Genomic DNA, 17,600 nt, shown 5'->3' on the forward strand with positions numbered 1-17,600 from the left:
GCATTTAAACTTCTGAATTCAACCCAATTTCAAATGCCTGAGCACGTATAAACCGCTTTTTCTGCGCTCAAGCTAATCAAATTACTATTAAGACAAATTATTTTATTAAACATACATTAGCTGTATTGACATATATTATTAATCAAGCCTATCGATACGGAATTTGTTAATGACTTTTTCAATCACATCGATATATCACATCGATTAACTTAAAACAGAGTATCTTCATTTTGTTAAATGTAACCACAACAACTGAATATGGGCAATTTCGATTTTCAGTTAATATGAAACCGAACATACGACTTAATAGATCATTAAAGCCAGTTTAATAATCGTCTTTATTGATTTATAGTAAACAAATTTAAAAGCATCCGGAATATTAAGGAATTTTGTAGTAATTTATGTAGTTTTTGTTTGTTTTTACCAGTTAATCACAAACATAAATTTCATTATATTCGTCTTACAAAAAAAACTCTCTAAACTTACTTGGTGTAGGTGTTATAAATGGAGAGAGACCACATACAAGTCCACATGAAGGCTACTACTACCGGACATATGTACACAGATAAGAGTTATAGTTCTCTCATGCGTTTACTACTCTTGACCCATAAATCGCTTCAGTTGCTTAATATATATTTTGTTTCTCCTTTCACTATTTTTACAGAGTACACATATATAATACACATAAATACATATACAATTATTATACCAAAGTTCTGCTGAGCAGAGAACAATCTAGGCGTCCTTCTTCGGGTGTCCTTCAAGCAGTTTTTGGGTCACCTGCCGCAGGAGCTGCAGCTGCTGTTCATAGTTGTGAACTGTGGCCAGCTCCTCAGCGTGGTTGTGGTGGTGTGGATGATCATGGTCATGCTCGTGGCCATGGGTGTGGCCCGATGCCGACCTGGTCTCAGTCTCAATCTCTTGGTGATTGTGTTCCGACGAGGAGCAACTGCTGTGGCTGTGGCTATGACCATGTCCACCACTGGAAGCTGTAAGCGATAAGGAAGGTTAGTTATACGATCTAGGGCTGAGCAATATGAACAGTTAGGAATGCCAATACTTATCGAGTAGACCCTATTTGCTCATGGTGATTTACACACTCCGCTCTGGATTGCTAAACATTTTTTTCGTCATGGTAGCATGGAGTTCATTTCCAACAACCCACTTCCAAGCAATGATTTATGAGCGTTTTGTCCTGCCTTATCTAGCCCTAGAGCATATACATACATACTTGCGGCGTAAACTTCTCGTCGGTATTTTTATCCCGTGCTCATCACAATACAAATTCGAATGCGGTTTTCACGGTGCTTTTTTGCTTGGGCAACCCCCTGATTTTAACGAGATGATTTCATGGCATGAACGGGATTTTTATTTCACCTGTACTTTAGGCATACTGACAAACCGTCTTGTATCTGAGTATGCTAAATAAATCGCAGCAAGGTCTGTTACAAGGTCAACCACGCAGCATTCAGCGGATCAGCTATATAGAACCTGTTCCCAATTCCCCCGAATCGATTCCGGTTAAAGAATCTCATCTCATCTGACACACCCGGCGACGATCGTACTAATTACCGCTAAGCCTTCTAACTGATTATAAGCAATTGAAGGATTGGTGATTAAAGCAGGAGTCTCTAAAGTCTAATGTGTCTAGCCAATACATTAATATGTAAATGTAATTGAACTGAATTGTAAAAAACAATATTTCTAGTTAAGTATCAAAACTTACCCTAATCATCACTGGATGTAAATAAGGGTTATAAAAACAAAACAAAAAACGAATTGCAAACAGAATTTGCAATTCTTTCCCACTAGATCCCTACGATTTGCACCCAGTAATTATTATTTAAGTGTAATTATTATACTTACTCAACTGCTGCAGGCCAAACATCAAAAGGAAGCCGACAAATAGGGCCAAATAGGCGCGCAGACCGGATCGATTTTTCGAGAGTATCTCGAAGAACACCACGTATATGAGCGTGCCACAGGCGAATCCCTGCAGAATGGCGGAGATCAGACTGGGTCCGGATGTCTCCTGGCCGTGATTTATCAAAATCCCGATGCCGATGCCAAGCGGGCTAACCACGGCGAAGGTCACCACATAGATAACGGCCAGTAACATCCGAGTCCTGGCCACGATCAGCTCGACGCCCACGCAGAAGGCCAGGACCAATTTGTGCGCGGAAACGGCGCCGAACATAAACCACACCGAACTGGCGGAGCTCTCTAGGCCAATGGCCATGCCCTCAAAGAGTTCGTGCAGCGAAAGAGCGGAAACAATGAAGAGTCCTCGCAGGGATGAAGCCAGCATGTCCCCCGCAGCGGCATCGTCTGCAATGACTGGTAGATGGCTATGTCCATGCCCATGCCCGTGGCTGTGTCCGTGTCCATTAACCTGTTGCTGTTGCTTGGTGGCAAACTTTTGCTGCTCCAGATCGTTCTGTAGGAGATTTTGCACCGAGAGTGTTCCAAGCTCAGCGGTGCCAGCCAATGGCGCCGGTGGGGCAGAGGGTGTGGTATTGTTGCCTTCGGTGGGTTTCATCAGGTGGCTGTTCCGGATGCTATGACCCCGCTCGAAGGCGGCGCCCGCCTCATCCTTCTGATGATGATGGACATACGTGTGCATTGCCTCCTCGATGAAGTACATGAGAAAGAAGCCGCAGCACATGAGCAGCTCGGCCAGCGGAAAAGTGAGTTTCCCGATGACGCCGCACTCCTGCAGCACCTCCACGACTTCCTGAACTTCGGGCAGGAGATGGAGAAAGGTGGTGGCCAGCAGGACGCCGCCTCCAAAATACAGCAGGCACTTCACTACAATGGCGGATCGCGCATTCGTCTGGTTTTCCGTCCAGCGATAGCAGCGGTTGAGTAAAAAGGGAATGGATCCGCAGATTGCGCTGGCGCAGAATAGCACCACCATGGCTGTGACCTTCGCAACCAGAACGCCACTCTCGTCGTCTTCGTCATGATCATGATCATGATCATGATCGTGGTCGTTATCATCGTTATCCTCCCCGTCGTGACGTGATGTCCAACGGCTGGACGGCTCATCGATTTGCAGGAAGCACTTGAGGAAATTATTCACTTGCGTTTGATTCATGTTGCTTTTGTTTTCTGTTTGTTTTGTTTCGATTTTACTTGGATTTCCACAGATCTCCCGAACCAGCTAAAAGACTCCGGACTCCGGCTCTCTTCTCTGACCACTTGTTGTCGAAAACAAGCAGCTCTCTTGGCTAAAACTGTTATTCCAGCACCAGCAGCATGTGTCGCGTTTTGAATCACAATCGACTGGGTTGTGGGTTGGGCTCATCTGGTTGGGCTGGGTTCTGCACTTGCATGCCGCTTTCCACTTTTTCAGTCACTTTTCTTTCACTTCGTTTGAGTTAAGAGCCTGTGCTATTTGGTAGTACCGATTGGCTTGGATAGGTTGTTTCTGATGTTTTCTAGCTCCGCACAGGTGTTGAGCGCTTGAGGCGACCTCGCAGACTGACAGAGTCGGGACTTGGTAGTTCACTTGAATATCTTGCGCGGGCTGGACGCTCCCGTGCTCCAATGCTCCAACGCTCTTTCCGATTCTCCCACTAACGAAGACCAGACATGAGCAGCAAGTTAAGCAGGTAAGAAGCAAGAAAACTGCTTTTAAAGCTCGCTCTCCCACTCGCGAACGTTCACCTGTGTGCCGCTGTTTCATTTGGCAATAGCGCTAATTGTCTTGGGCCCAGCATAAATATATATATACACATATAAACATACGCATATACAGACAATGCACAAAGGCCAGAGCAATTGAGTAATTGCATCCGTTCACTTTGGGCAGCATTAAAAGGCGCCTGACCTTAGCCAATATGTAGGATCGCGACTTTTACTTTGGCGCTCTAGATGGCCGGAAGCAAAAGCTCTGCTTTGCGGATTGGGTTTGCGTCCCGGCTCATGTAACTAACATGACTAACTAACATGTAACTAATCGGGGTTGCCACCTCTAATCATCATTTTACAAATAGTTTTCCCATACTGATTGAAATTACAAAAACGACCTTAAATCGTATGTCACTGAAAATCTCATTTGTATATAACTTGTCAAAGATCACGTAAATTGTTGTATTAGTTGTGAATAGTAACTTACATATTTATGAAAATAAAAATACGCAAACCGCAGATTCCCATTTAAAACCAATTGTTTTTTTTTTATAACGGTTACAACTGAAACATTGACTTCCTCAAAAACTGCAATTTAATCGTGTTCGTTTGATGAGTCGGTAAAACCAGATGGGAGCGTGGACAGATCGTGAGTTAACTGTTAGAGACCCATGATCTATCAATTAGCATAATCAAGCACACTGTAATTGGTCTAATTCTTTTGTTTTTTGTTGCACACCCTACCCTATTAGTTTATCCTAATTTGCTATATAATAAAAAATTAATTAATTTACTAAGCAGGTATCAAGATATCGCAAAAAACAAACTTTTTGTAATAATTTTTCATTTATTTTGGTTTTTTTTTTTAATTTTCATATTTTTTCGGTCTTTTGTTGGTTGTTTTTCTTCTTGGTTTGCTTACATTTTTTAAGTTACCATTTGTGTTTGCTGTTATACTTATACATTAATAATAAACCATTTTTACACAATATTTTTGTTGTTATTTTACTTTATTCGCGTTCGCAAACGATATAATGCCTACAACATTCCTGTTGGAAAATATTTCTGAGTACCTCTTCTCTCGCTTTCATTTTATTATTTTTTAGCTCTATTATAATTAATTGTTTCGATTTACTTTTGTGTTAAAACTGCTTTGCCGCAGTTAACAATGTTAACTGCTATACCTGCAAATAGCAAAAGGCCTGCGTGCACTGCTTGCTTGCCAACCATTAAACGCTTTTTGTTATCTTTTATCTGCTCCGCACTCTGTCCTTTTTGCGTCGTAAATATGTAAATTTCCGTTCTTGAATACATTAATCAATGCATGGGTTATCTTTCATTTGGTTTTTGTTTTGTTTATCAACATTTAAAGTCAGTTATGTATATTTTATATAATTTACTTTATATAAACTAGTGCGGTTTTGCTGTTTCTCGGAATCCATTTTCGTCATAGAAATATTAATTTTAGCGTAATTTGTTTGTGTATCTTTAATATTTCATATATAATACAAATCAGTTTTTTAACTATACAGGAAATTTGGGTTAATTGTATATGCAATGTTATTTACGTAAAATTTGAAATTTGATTTGTTGTTTTTCAATGGTTTTCCTGCTTTAATATGCTTAAAAGATTGCAAAAAAACACGAAAAATTTGCATTGTCCTTGTTTAGTTAATGCTATTTTTGTTTTCCTCGCTATATGTATATTTGTAATAAGTATAAAAAATTTGTTTAAAATATATTTTTCCACATACAATTTATTGATTTTAGCTTTACTTTTCGCGTTTCATGGAGAAGTGTAAAGAAAAATCAAATTCGTTCAGAGTCGGAGATGTGTGTTTTTGGGAAGTCGGTATTAGCTGCAGGCAACTTTTTTAGTAGTTTAGTACTCATATCACGTAATATCAAAGAAATGGCTCAGTACATTAGTATTTACCTATCAAGTGATTGATCTGTGCGGAAACTTGTGAAGTTCCTAACAATTTATTCCGCTAACTTCGCACATCATAACCAAGAAATTATCTAAGAAACGATCCGAAATCAAATGCTCCAAATTAATTCGACTACAAAAGCGATTTCTAGATTTTGATTTATCCGATACATAGACGTGTATATATATCAAAATACTTGTATATATATATATATGTACATATTAGGTATAGAAAAGTGCATTCAAAACAGAGCTAAACCAAGCTGCCTATTGATTCATACTGTATATCTAGTACATCATATAGCTTTATACATATAGCCATTATCAGACAAATAGCGAAAATGTTGATCAATAGACGGGTATTTTTTTTTTTTTTTACTAAAAATATACTGACGTTTTAAAACCTTTATATTCGTGAAAAGCTTTAAATTGAATTTAAGTACTCACATTTAAGTACTTAAAAATGTGTTACTTTTTAAGACACTGAAAACCAACACATCCACAAACCATAGATCCCCTTCAGAATCTGAATTAGCCAAATGTCTATCCACCAATCTGATCTTTGAAATCACTTTAATTTTCCCCATATTTAATTTCTTTCTATGGAAAGTCCATTAATCTAATTAGTTCTATTTCTTTTTTTTGAACATTTGGTTGGACATGGAAGCATACTTATATTAAGTATATATTTTTTCGTTTGCAGAAAGGTGACTTCCATAGTTTCGCTTTCATTTTCCCCCTAGGGTAAAACTTTAGGATTTCTCAGAAAATATTAATTTTCAGTATCCAGTTGCGTTGGTTATACTCCCAAATAAAAGTCAAGCGAAAAAGACTGCTAGAAAATGGCGAATTCCGTGAACGTAGAAAAAGTGAATTAAATTCAATATACGACCATTAAAGCCTGGCTATTTATCTGACAATGGTTCACGTATAACGCCTAAGGTGATTTCATGTAGCTTCATACATACATATATTAAGTTGAATAGTTTTAAAAAATGATGTTTATTTTCGCTTTCTTTCTTTCATTATAATTTACAAGTTTGTTGGATGCGTATAAATATGTTCTTCTTTCTCTCATTAAATGATGCTGCACTAGTTTTGTTTTTGTCTCTTTTAATATGTATATAATATATAAATATGCTTTAAGTGGTTTTTGTGTGTTTAAGTTTCCTTCAGTTAAGAGCAATGGGGTTCTGAGGGGTATTGATAGTGGTAGTGGTTTTAGGGAGCTTTCTTTCCGTTTCCCTTCACAAGACACCGACGGGAGGAGCTGCCCTGGCTGTGAGTGATTCTGGCTTGAGTCGCCGTATCGATTCTAGTCGTTTTGAATTACGTTTGAATTTTGTTTTCTTTTTTATTTATAATAGCATTAATTAATAATATAATTAATAATTATAATAATTTATATAATAAACGCAAAATTGGTAAATAATAAAAATAATAATAAAATACAATCATTACAATAATTAATCAAAATTGGTTTCATTTTGTTTGTTTTTACTGTTTTTTAGTGTATTTAATGTGTACGGGGTTCATTTGCTTTGTTTTTGTTTATGTTTTGTTGTTGGGTTTCGTTTAATATTTTTTTGTTGCTTTCTGCATTTTGCATCTGGTTTTATATTTATATAAATTACAACGGAAGTGTCGGTGTGTTTGTAGTTGGTGTTGGCGTCAACATCGACGCGGATGGAGGATAACGCAACGTATGCTGCGACGTTGCCTGCTGGATATAATCCTGACTCGGATTATTCAATACGCTATCCCGTGAGTTTGAATGTGAAGTGGCACGCAGCAGGGTGACTGCCTCGCGTTCTGGACTACATTGTACACCGTCTAGTCATTTTTGGCGCGTCGATTTCTTCTTCTTTCGTTTAAAGAAACAACAACATCTGGAATATAAGGAACCACTGGAGACAGTTAACCAAGGGACAGAAACGAGACGGATTCGGATTCGGATACGGATTCAGAGGGGGAGACGTAGGCATAGGCAGAGGCAGTGGATTGGTCGGGGGAGAAAGAGAAAAAGAGAGAACGAAAAATGGAAGTTGCGCATTAAAAACGACAAAGCAAAAAAATTCTTTAAATATCTAGTGGATCTGTTAATCAATGTATCGATATATCTATGAAATACTTATGTTTTTTAATCGTTAAGACTGGTTAACAGAACAATCTAAATCACATACGAATTATTTTTCTTTTACTGCTGGCATTGCAGCATCATATAAAACAAATAAGACACCCCCAAACGATGTTCTGAAAAATTTTAATAGGTGATCGATCAATTAAAAAAAAGTATTACCTTTTACATGTACATATTACCCTACAAGCCTCTAAACTTGTCCATTGTTTTATATCGGAGTATCTATAAACAAGTTTTTTTTTTGCAAAATGTTTTGTCTATACAAAGGTCAGCCTGTTCCACAACACGTCTATCATTAAACTACATATCGATATACCGATTAATTGATCGCCTGAGTAACACATACTTTGTTTCATCAACCACTTCGACTTCCGGCTGTTGTGTGATGGGCGTGTTTGAGTGTCCGGCCGTGGGATCGTCCGGATTTAGTTCGCCATTCGTCGAACTCACAACCTGCAAAGGATAGTTAAACAAAAAGGAGAGCAATACGATTTTAATATTAGTCTCCATTTATTATTTGATTTTGTACTAAACATATTGTACGAGTATTTACAATAAGAAGTGATTATACGTAATATAACGATTTAAACCGTTTTTTTAAATCACTAATCAAAAAAGAATCAGTTTAAGTACAGTCGATTAAAAAGTATCGATTGGAATGGCAGTACAGACATTACACAGAACGAAACTGTTATACAAACAACGACTATCTTGGCAGCACTACAAGCCAAGTAGATCACGGATGAAAATTTTTTAATTTTGTAATTTCAATGCCCTTGACAGATGGAAAAGGTTCAAGTAATATGTAGACCTCAGCCTATTCCGGAGATTGCCTGGATTGTCAGGGCGTTTGCAGATCACACATTTAGATGATAAATGGGTACAGTACAAGATCAGAGAACTAGGACAGACAAGTTATATTTCAAATACCTTGGAAAGCCCATTTAAAAGGAAAGTAAACAGGCAGGGTTTGTCTTATGGCGAAGGAAAATGTCGTTTAAGTTTTAAAAGAAGCTGTCGATGTGGTATTGGGAGAATAGTAGAATTGTTGGTGGTTCGTTGGTCTCCTATTTCTTAGGGTCGTCTTCGGGATCGCTTTTCTCATAGTAAGCATCAAAAGGGCTATCATCATCCGAGCTTGAATCTTCAGGCAATCTCTGTAATAAGTTGTGTTTCGGTTTCGAATTTGATTCGATACATGAAAATTGGTCTTTCCGTCTCGAAATAAATGCCAATGATTTCACTTTATGAAAAATGAATTTCCTCCAGCCGAATCTAGGAAGTAATTTTTATACAACTGCGGATATGTAAAGTGATCCATGCTTCTCTAGAGTAGTGTAATGTATTGTGTGGCATGCAGTCAATAACATATACTGCTAGGTAGTGTTGGTTAATGCACTGCTGAAACTTGCAATAGTACCGTGCACAATTAGAGAAAGGCAACGTTTCTTCTTTGTTATTCATGCAGTTTTATAAGGATCCTCTGGCATCAATTATTTTCACTTCTATAAAAGGAAAACTCAAGGTTCAAAAATAAAAAAGGAAGATCCGAGAAAAATATCGAAGAAGAAACTAACAAAACGTGTTGGCAAAACCAAATCAAACGTAACGGAAGTGGAATAAACTATAGTGGAGAGGAGTAGAAATAACACATGTTGGGAGGAGAGATTATTGTTCAGTACCTTGTTGAGCTAATGTAGAGTAAATCAAGTGAAAACATTAGAATTGAAAAGGCCAAAAATATAACAGTCTGCGATAGATAATGTTTCGTTGTAATATTTATAGGAAATATATTTAGGCAATTATGTACAGAATCACAGTCGAACAAGAATTCAATAACGTAATGAGGCGAATACAAATCTCTTTTATTTATATGTATGATATTTCTTGCCAAGGAGCTGAAGTTTGCTAAGTTTAGATTATGTATGCACAAATACAGACTGCAGACTGTAGACTGAGCGGGCGAGCGAGCGATATAACAGAAATAAAATGGAACGGAAACGGAAGAAAAAGAAAAACTGTTGTACAACACTGGCCGGTTGTCGTAACTTACCTGTACTGAACCATGCCGATCGGCCGGCGTTAGATTGCCCAGTGTTGCCCCCGGCTTTGGCACATCAGGCCACGCAGCAACACCTCCTTTGGCATTTGTCTGTGGTTGGGTTATGGTGGTGGTGGTTGAAGTGGTGGTGAAGGATTTGGACAGTTGGTTTTGATTATTTTTGTTTAAATTCGGTACAGTTCAGTTCAGTTTGCGATCGAGCAATTGGTAGAAACGGATTTATGCAATTTTTTCAATAATTAATTTCAAGTTTAAAAAAAGTTGTTATTTCTATACAACATAGACAGACAGCTCTATTATTATATGCAATTTATAATTTAGGGATGGTGAGTGAGTCTAAGTTAAACTAAAGCAAGTCAGGAATGTGCTACAATAAAACCAAAAAAAAAAAATAAACGTATTCCATATAACAGACTATCAAAAGCGAATGTCAATAGAGTAAACAAGGGTTAAGCTAACAGCAAAGATTTAACCAAATTATAATGAAATAAATATACGAATCCCGTTCACCAATCGATTGAAGTATTTCTGTGCATTTTTAAAACTAGGTTAGTCGAGCATCTACTAACAGCTTCTGAATATTCCATCTATTTCAAGCAGTTATTTGAAATCATTCTTCAAATATCCTAGCCTTGTATTAGCATATTTTTACTAAGAAAAAGACAATGAAACCCAAAGAATGTATAAACCTAGCAATGTAGTCTACAACCAGACGTATGTAGGCGTAAAATGAGTAAAAGAGCACTTTAATTCACACTAACCATTACAGAGAAATTTTTCAAGTCTACAACGTCTAACCTGTAGTATTATATATTCTTCATTCTCATTATCAACTTCGTCATCAAAATCAAAATATGAAACATCCTATAGTTTTATATCAAATATTGTGTGTGGGGAAGAAAAGTAGGATCAAAACAAAAGCGTTGAGCATAAGTAGAGAAAGAAGAGCAGTGAATAACGAATGTTAGAAGTAAAAAACTGAGTAACCAAAGAGAAAAAAGTTCCCTAAAGCTATGTTGAAACAAGGATAACTGTTTTTATCTTATAGACATTATATAAAATAATCAATTTAAATTTTGTCTGTGATCGAGAGTACAAATTTGATTCCTTTTCGGACTACTTTAGTAAAATGTTATTATATACATTACCTTAGCCGTAACATTATGACGATCTTTATTTGGTGAAATGATGACTTCATGGCCAGTTTGCAGAGATCCGACGGGCGTTGACTGTTTAATGTCAGTGATGTGAATGCATGTGTTAAATTTGATAACATGTTTATATATAGATGATTCAGTATTTTTTTTTTAACACAGAGTTACACGCACATGAAACGGTGTTGACAACCGAAAAAAGAGAAGAGATCAAGGAGAGAAGAAAAGTGCTGTTATAAATGGCTTCAATTGGTTGCTTAAGTTAGTCTCATTAATTGTTTGTACTTAACATACGATAGCTTAACCACCTAAAGCAACGAGCTTACACACTGAGACCAAGCATTGACCAACACTGAAAGTGATCGAGCGTCATACATAACTATGCAGCACTGTTTTAGCTTTAGACTTCAAAGATACACGGTGGCTCCCAAAAAAACCCGAACTTTATATTTAAATCATACAACATACAGCACCATATATTGAAAATTCGCAACCATAAAAAGATACATTCATCCTCTTTCAAACGCACCTAGCTTCATGTAAGTCAGATCTACAGATGTAAAAGTGACAGCCATTTCAATAAAACCAAAAGTGTGCTAATGGTTCAAATGTGTGCTAATGGTTGATTACTTTTTATGATTCGAAGGGTATTGTCCACAAGGAATTTGTTCCAGAAGGTCAAACTGTTAATGGAGAATACTATTTAGGCGTTTTACATCGTTTGTGGAAAAGAATCGGTCGTATTAGACCAGAATATCCAGCAGCAAAACAGCTGTTTTTATTGCACGATAATGCACCACCTCACAAGACCAAAAATGTGAAGGAATCTATAAATGACTTAAAAAATTCTATGCATGCGCTGGTTGATCGTTCCAAATGTTGTGTTGAGTCAAATGGAACCTATTTTGAATAAATAATAACTTTCAAAGATAATATAATGTGTATTTTATTTTATATCCAAAAAGTTCGGTTACTTTTGGGACACACCGTGTATATTTCGACATTTGTGTTTCTTTTTTGTACCTTGTCAGATTTATTTTTGGCCAAATGCGATGGCGGTGCATTCTTTATGACCTTCATTTGCTCCAGCTGTTCCTTGGTCTTAAAATCGAAACATGAGAGTTCTTTAATACCAATACCGCTAAATCTCGGGGGAAACACTTTTAAATATTAAAACAGCATTTTTCGGAATTGATTGTAGGTCTTTACTGTTTATATTGCGCATTAATTTAAGATTCTATTTTGGATGTGGGTAGGGGCTCTTTATAAAAATATATATTTCGGTCAATTCATTGAAGGCAGCGAAAGAAAACATATGTCGTTGGCAATAGGAATCAAACTAAGAACAAACTGAGCCCAATCTTCTGTGCAACAGCGGCAGGTAACGGAAAACCGATAGCGCGAAAACTAGGATTCTGCCATGTTAGTAGTTCGTTACATTAACGTCATACAAACCGACAATTCCATGCGGCTTTCATTCATTTTTGGGTTAATTCAAATCATTCATAGTGGCGGCGGTTGGCTCAGTTAATCGAGTTTGGATGTCATGCTCGATATAGTTCCATCATTGGAAATGATTTTTCGGTTACATGATTTTTTTAGATGTTCGAGACGTTATGGATATCAATTTAAATATTTCTAAGTGCTTGCATTTCACTATGTCTCCTATGAATTAGATTAGGGTTTTAGTTTTATAAATCGGTGGAATGTTTTTTTTTCGGAGTCTTAATGTGTAAGAAAGTGTAATTTAAATGGGGTAGACGAAAATATAGCTCACCATTGTCTTCCCTGTCCAGTCGAACTCGCCCTCGTCGGTGTATCCCTTACGATCGAATAAGTCTTGAAACAGTCTTCGCAGAAAATCATAGTCGGGAGTTTCGAAAAAATCTAACCGCCGTACATAACGCAAATATGTCGCAAACTCTTCCGGATGTCCATCACAAAGCACCTGCGTATCAGAATAAGGACGTTAGTTCAGGGTTTATTGTGATTAAAGGGACTTCTGGGGTATATTTCACCTCGATGGGCGTTGCTCGTTTCGTATCACCGATTTTTTGATATCTCTCCTTGAGTGTATCAGCCTTTAGGCCTTGCCACGGCAGTGAACCCCTTAAGAAATACATAAACATATGTCCCAATGCCTCCAGATCATCGCGTCGCGACTGCTCACGCCCCATGTGCGTGTTGATTGACATATAACGTGCCGTTCCAGTTAGGGACTTATGCTCCCGATATGGTATATGCCTATTTGTATCTAAATCAATGTATTCTTTGGCCAAACCGAAATCTGTTGATCATATTATGTTAGAACTTGCAGTAAGTTTAAGATTTCATTTAAGATCTTACCAATTATATGTATAATTTTTTCACGTTTTGTTGACGTTCTGCCAATGAGAAAGTTCTCTGGTTTCACATCCCTATATATTAAGTGCCGACTATGAACATATTCGATCCGGTGGAGCTATATTTGTATTATCAGGATAGGTGTTTTTTTTTTTTGAAAATAATGAAAAGAAAATTAGTTATTAATGAAATGAAATTTTTAAAAGAGCATTCTATAGGCGTTTTAATTCTTATGATATGCTCTTTTTAACATTTAATTTATAAAATAAAAATCTATTTAATCATTTATCTGTAGTGTCTCAACTAGCTGTATAAGTTTTTCACTGTAAATTTGTTCTCTTTGATGGCATCGGATTTTAATATTTATCGCTGGTATATCATAAATATAAGAAACTCAGAAGTATCTATGTTAAGCTACAAATTGATGTGTACATGCAAATTTATTTTAATTACAATGAACGTTTGTTTCCTCCTATTTAGCTGATTTTTGTTATTTTAATATATAAGATCATGTTCAGTAAAGAAGCATTTTTAGTAAATGATGCCTCGTAATGAATGCAAAAAAAAGTTACAAAAAAAAACCTCAACCAGGCGGCTACAATTATGACAGAAAGAGTGAGTCGGAGAGAGTCGAAATAGGGAGACAGCGACCTATTGGTTTCGTGTTAGTAATGAATATCAAATAAATAGCAAATAAAAGAGTTAAAAGTATAAACTAATAACCAAGCAATTCTAATAAAAACGCATATACACACCCCAACCCACACACACGCAAAACAAACAAAAGATGTTTCGATCTTGATCTTAGTACTAGTGTTGGTTAATTTTGACCTCGGCTACCAGTGGTGTAAATGTGATTATGTGCAGAGTTATGCGCGTGCTTAAGGAAAACTTTTGCAAAAACGATTGCAATATCTGTTGTTTTATGCTTTGTTGTTTAACTTTGTATTTGGTGGATTTTGTTGTGGTAGTACTTACTAATTGTATAGCTATCAGAAGTACGCTCTTCAAAGTGAAACGTCTGCCGCAAATATCGAATAAATCTTCAAGTGATGGACCAAGCAACTCCATAACAAGAGCATTGTATTTGCCGCATGGGCCGAAGTAATATACTTCTGGTACACCCTCTGCTATCGATTGATCGATCGATTAATTGATTGATTGGTCGATTTTATTGTCGATTTTTCGGTTGGGTTGACAAAGAATTTTGTTTGGAGGAAGCGAGCGAGTGTTTTTTATTTATTCGAGTGTTGGACAGCGCACAAAAGTTTTTTGGTTGATCGATTTGTTGTTTGTTGTTGTTTTTGTTGTATTTTTGCAAACAATTCGTGAGCAAGAGATAAAAAGAGAGATGGGAGAGAGAAGAAAGAAAGATGAGATACAAAATAGAATTTTTTTTATAACAAGTTCTTGTTCTCTTAAGCTGCATTTTAATTAATTTGACGGTTCGGGCACAACGAAAAGGAAAGAGATAGAATGGGAGAGTGATGTGTAAAGAGCGATGGATTTGGCTCATGTTCTGGAGGTTAGTGTAGCGCGTCTTACGATATTACCACTTTTCATTTGACAGAGATCGAGCGAAAGTATAAATTCTTATTCGGGCAACTGTGCTAAACACAACAAGAACAACAAAAATAGAGATTCTCGAAGCATATACACAAGGAAATGACTGCTGGAGAAGGGAACTCACCTACCAACTCATCCTCCTCCGAACTTGATTTGACCTAACCAGTAGAAACTTCAACTCGGATATAACAGAGTTTTGTGTGTGCTTACAAATAATCTTAAAACTAGAATTGTTTCCATGGCGGTGTGTGGTGTGTATAACAGTTTTTGAGATTCTCTGAATTCCGATAAACAGTTCGATAGATCTTTTTGCAACTGTGTTAGTAGTTTTGGTTAAATTATATACATTGCACTTTTTTTGTCAAAGAAAAAAGAGAGACTACAAAAGTCAGTTTTGATAAATAAAAAAATTAAAAATTAAGTGTGTATTAACAAGTTCAACAACGAAATTGTTATATTAATAACTTAATTTCAGTTGTTTTAAGCTTGAGAACACAACGGAACAAACGATTCCACTTGGGATTATGTACAATTGAATGTCTGATTAAATTATTAATTTTTAAAGGACGCATTACATGCTTTGAAGGGATTGCTTTTTGGTGTTATAAGTTTTTTGCAGATCCGTTTAACGATATTGAAAGTTGAAACATAAAAGTATTATTACCTTTACTACATTTTCAACTTATCTACAGTAAACTAAAAAGTTGACTAACGTTCATTGCAGACTCTAAAACATACTAAATCAAGAAAACAAAAATGAAACCTATATTTTAGCCGTTGAGACACTTTTGATTCCAAACGAAAAGAAATTGGTTCATGGACGAGATGCTGGCGGATTTCACTAGATATGACTGTTATACAGGACACTAAAAATGCGAATATTACTTTTAATTTTCTGGAAATGAGTTTTACGAGGGAAGGAAATACGTAAAGTCAGCATTGTTTTAAAAATCGAAGAGTTCATTATTTTACTGGAATAGCAAATTGTTATCCCCACACAATATTATTATTATTTTTTTGGAAATCAAGTGAAAACCGCTTTACTTTCGTCTACACCTTTTTGGTGTTGTTTTTTTTTCATTCTTGGTGGATGCCACACTTACAAGTTGTTTCGCTATCATCAATACAGTCTTAAGTGAAAATTTACGGGCGCAAATATTGAAGAGATCTTCTAATGATAATCCCAATAACTCTAAAACCATGGCATTGTAACGGCCACCGCAAGTGCCCAAATGATAAATGCGTGGTATGCCATCTGGGGCGTTATCGGCTGCATTTCGATATAGATTTCGATGTCGCATTTATTTGTATTGCGTTCAGGATCAGACAAAATTCCATTCCAATTCCGATTTGGGGTCCAATTTAGTAGTGGGGATGTTGGTGAGGGGTTGGTTGGTTCATAGCAATATTTATAGCAACACGGCATCACAATGTATTATGCAATAGTTGATTGTAGTTGGTTGGTTGTAGGTTGGTTCAATTCAGTTCATAATCGAGTTGGTTGTAATGTTGTGGTAGATTGCAGCAGACACGGGGAGAAATATATAGATAGATAGAGAGCAGCGCATGATTCGGATTCGGGTTTAAGTTTCAATTTAACGGTGTTTTGTTCAAGAATTCATAGCAAATATTTGGTGTTGTAGTAGTTGATGAATAATAGAGGAACAGAGAGAAATATATTTAAATAAACAACAAATAAGATTAAGCAACACAAAAGAATTTCGAACAAAAAAAACTATTATTAATAAAAAGTTGGGCAATAGTTGAGAAATCTACATATGTATATGTATATATACATAATACATATATGTATATACATATATATATATATATATATATATAGTAGGACAGATGTATAGAGATTTGGTTTGCCTCTAAAGTGATTTTCGAGCTGTTTTACATTGGCGGTTATAATAGTAGTTTCAGTTGTAGCCTGAGCTGTTTTACTACAGAAATACAATGGACATGGACGTGGTGTTTTTACAGTTTTTGTTTTTTAATAATTTTTAAAAATTTCACTTCACGCACCAACCGACCTCCGAAAATATGCTTGAGAAAATCTATTCATGTTTTTTCTTTTCGTCGTATTATTTCTTCGCAGTGCGTTTACCACTAGCGAGGTACCAGAAGTGTTTTACAAAAATTATAAGTATATTCGTTTACATATGAATCTAATAAAATGGTGGTAACGGTGCAAAACTTTACTTTCAGTAATATTAATTGGTTAGTAAAAGATACGGGGAGGAAAGGAGATAAAGTGTGACAGGGATAATCATGTCTTCAGAGCAATTTGATTTTTATTCCCTACAGAGGAATTTGGACATTGGTTGTTAGTTTATTCGTTAGTGTTAAGTGGGACGACAGCTTTGGGAAAAGTTATGGTTTGGATCGTAGAACAAACTACAGAGTTATAAAGCGATAGATTACATACCATGTGATCCTAATAGTTTATAAAACCTATACTCTAAGTGTAGTTGCGGAGCCTTTGACTTCATTGGCTCCATTTTTATTGCTACATGTTCATTGTTGTAAAGATTTTTGCCTGAAAAAGAAAAAAATTTGCCATTAGTTATATTTCGGTGAAGTACGTTTTAAAATAAAATACAACATTAATTTCAAATCTTCAACTCCAATACATGAATGCCAAATAAGAACAGAAAAGACTTGTACGCACATGTGGCTTTTCATGCCTAAGACTATCGCCAATCACATGCATTCAACGCGTTTACCTGCCCCACCGTTGTCAGTAGTGCCACGCCCATTTCGCCCTCC

General features: G+C 36.4%; 2 protein-coding genes across 16 annotated transcripts in view; both read right to left on the reverse strand.

The window, feature by feature from the left end:
• Nucleotides 1–616: 616 nt before the first annotated feature.
• LOC6553321 (zinc transporter ZIP1) lies at nucleotides 617–3,593 on the reverse strand. Its single transcript, XM_001980129.3, has 2 exons — nucleotides 1,867–3,593; nucleotides 617–989 (listed from the first exon to the last, which is right to left on the reverse strand). Exons 1-2 carry the CDS (start codon nucleotides 3,095–3,097, stop codon nucleotides 736–738), a joined length of 1,485 nt encoding a protein of 494 aa, XP_001980165.1. The 5' UTR covers nucleotides 3,098–3,593; the 3' UTR covers nucleotides 617–735.
• A 1,770-nt stretch (nucleotides 3,594–5,363) lies between these two features.
• The window catches only part of LOC6553320 (casein kinase I), a 31,465-nt gene continuing 19,228 nt past the window's right edge, over nucleotides 5,364–17,600 (reverse strand). For 3 of the 15 annotated variants that reach the window (XM_026983272.1, XM_026983256.1, XM_026983265.1), the window contains exons 4-12: nucleotides 17,260–17,370; nucleotides 15,932–16,098; nucleotides 13,266–13,380; nucleotides 12,938–13,206; nucleotides 12,697–12,867; nucleotides 10,914–10,994; nucleotides 9,757–9,855; nucleotides 8,050–8,156; nucleotides 7,009–7,470 (exon numbers count right to left, since the gene is read on the reverse strand). In XM_026983272.1, coding sequence (XP_026839073.1) covers nucleotides 7,401–7,470; nucleotides 8,050–8,156; nucleotides 9,757–9,855; nucleotides 10,914–10,994; nucleotides 12,697–12,867; nucleotides 12,938–13,206; nucleotides 13,266–13,380; nucleotides 15,932–16,098; nucleotides 17,260–17,370 — 1,190 coding nt within the window. In that variant the 3' untranslated portion in view covers nucleotides 7,009–7,400. Of the gene's footprint in view, nucleotides 7,471–8,049; nucleotides 8,157–9,756; nucleotides 9,856–10,913; nucleotides 10,995–12,100; nucleotides 12,585–12,696; nucleotides 12,868–12,937; nucleotides 13,207–13,265; nucleotides 13,381–14,240; nucleotides 14,393–15,931; nucleotides 16,099–17,259; nucleotides 17,371–17,600 lie in introns of those variants that run through there. The other 12 variants (XM_026983283.1, XM_026983241.1, XM_026983313.1 and 9 more) reach the window with 10 other exon arrangements.

Source organism: Drosophila erecta, unplaced genomic scaffold, assembly GCF_003286155.1.
Source record: "Drosophila erecta strain 14021-0224.00,06,07 unplaced genomic scaffold, DereRS2 tig00000000-arrow-pilon, whole genome shotgun sequence".
Classification (NCBI taxonomy): Eukaryota; Metazoa; Arthropoda; class Insecta; order Diptera; family Drosophilidae; genus Drosophila; species Drosophila erecta.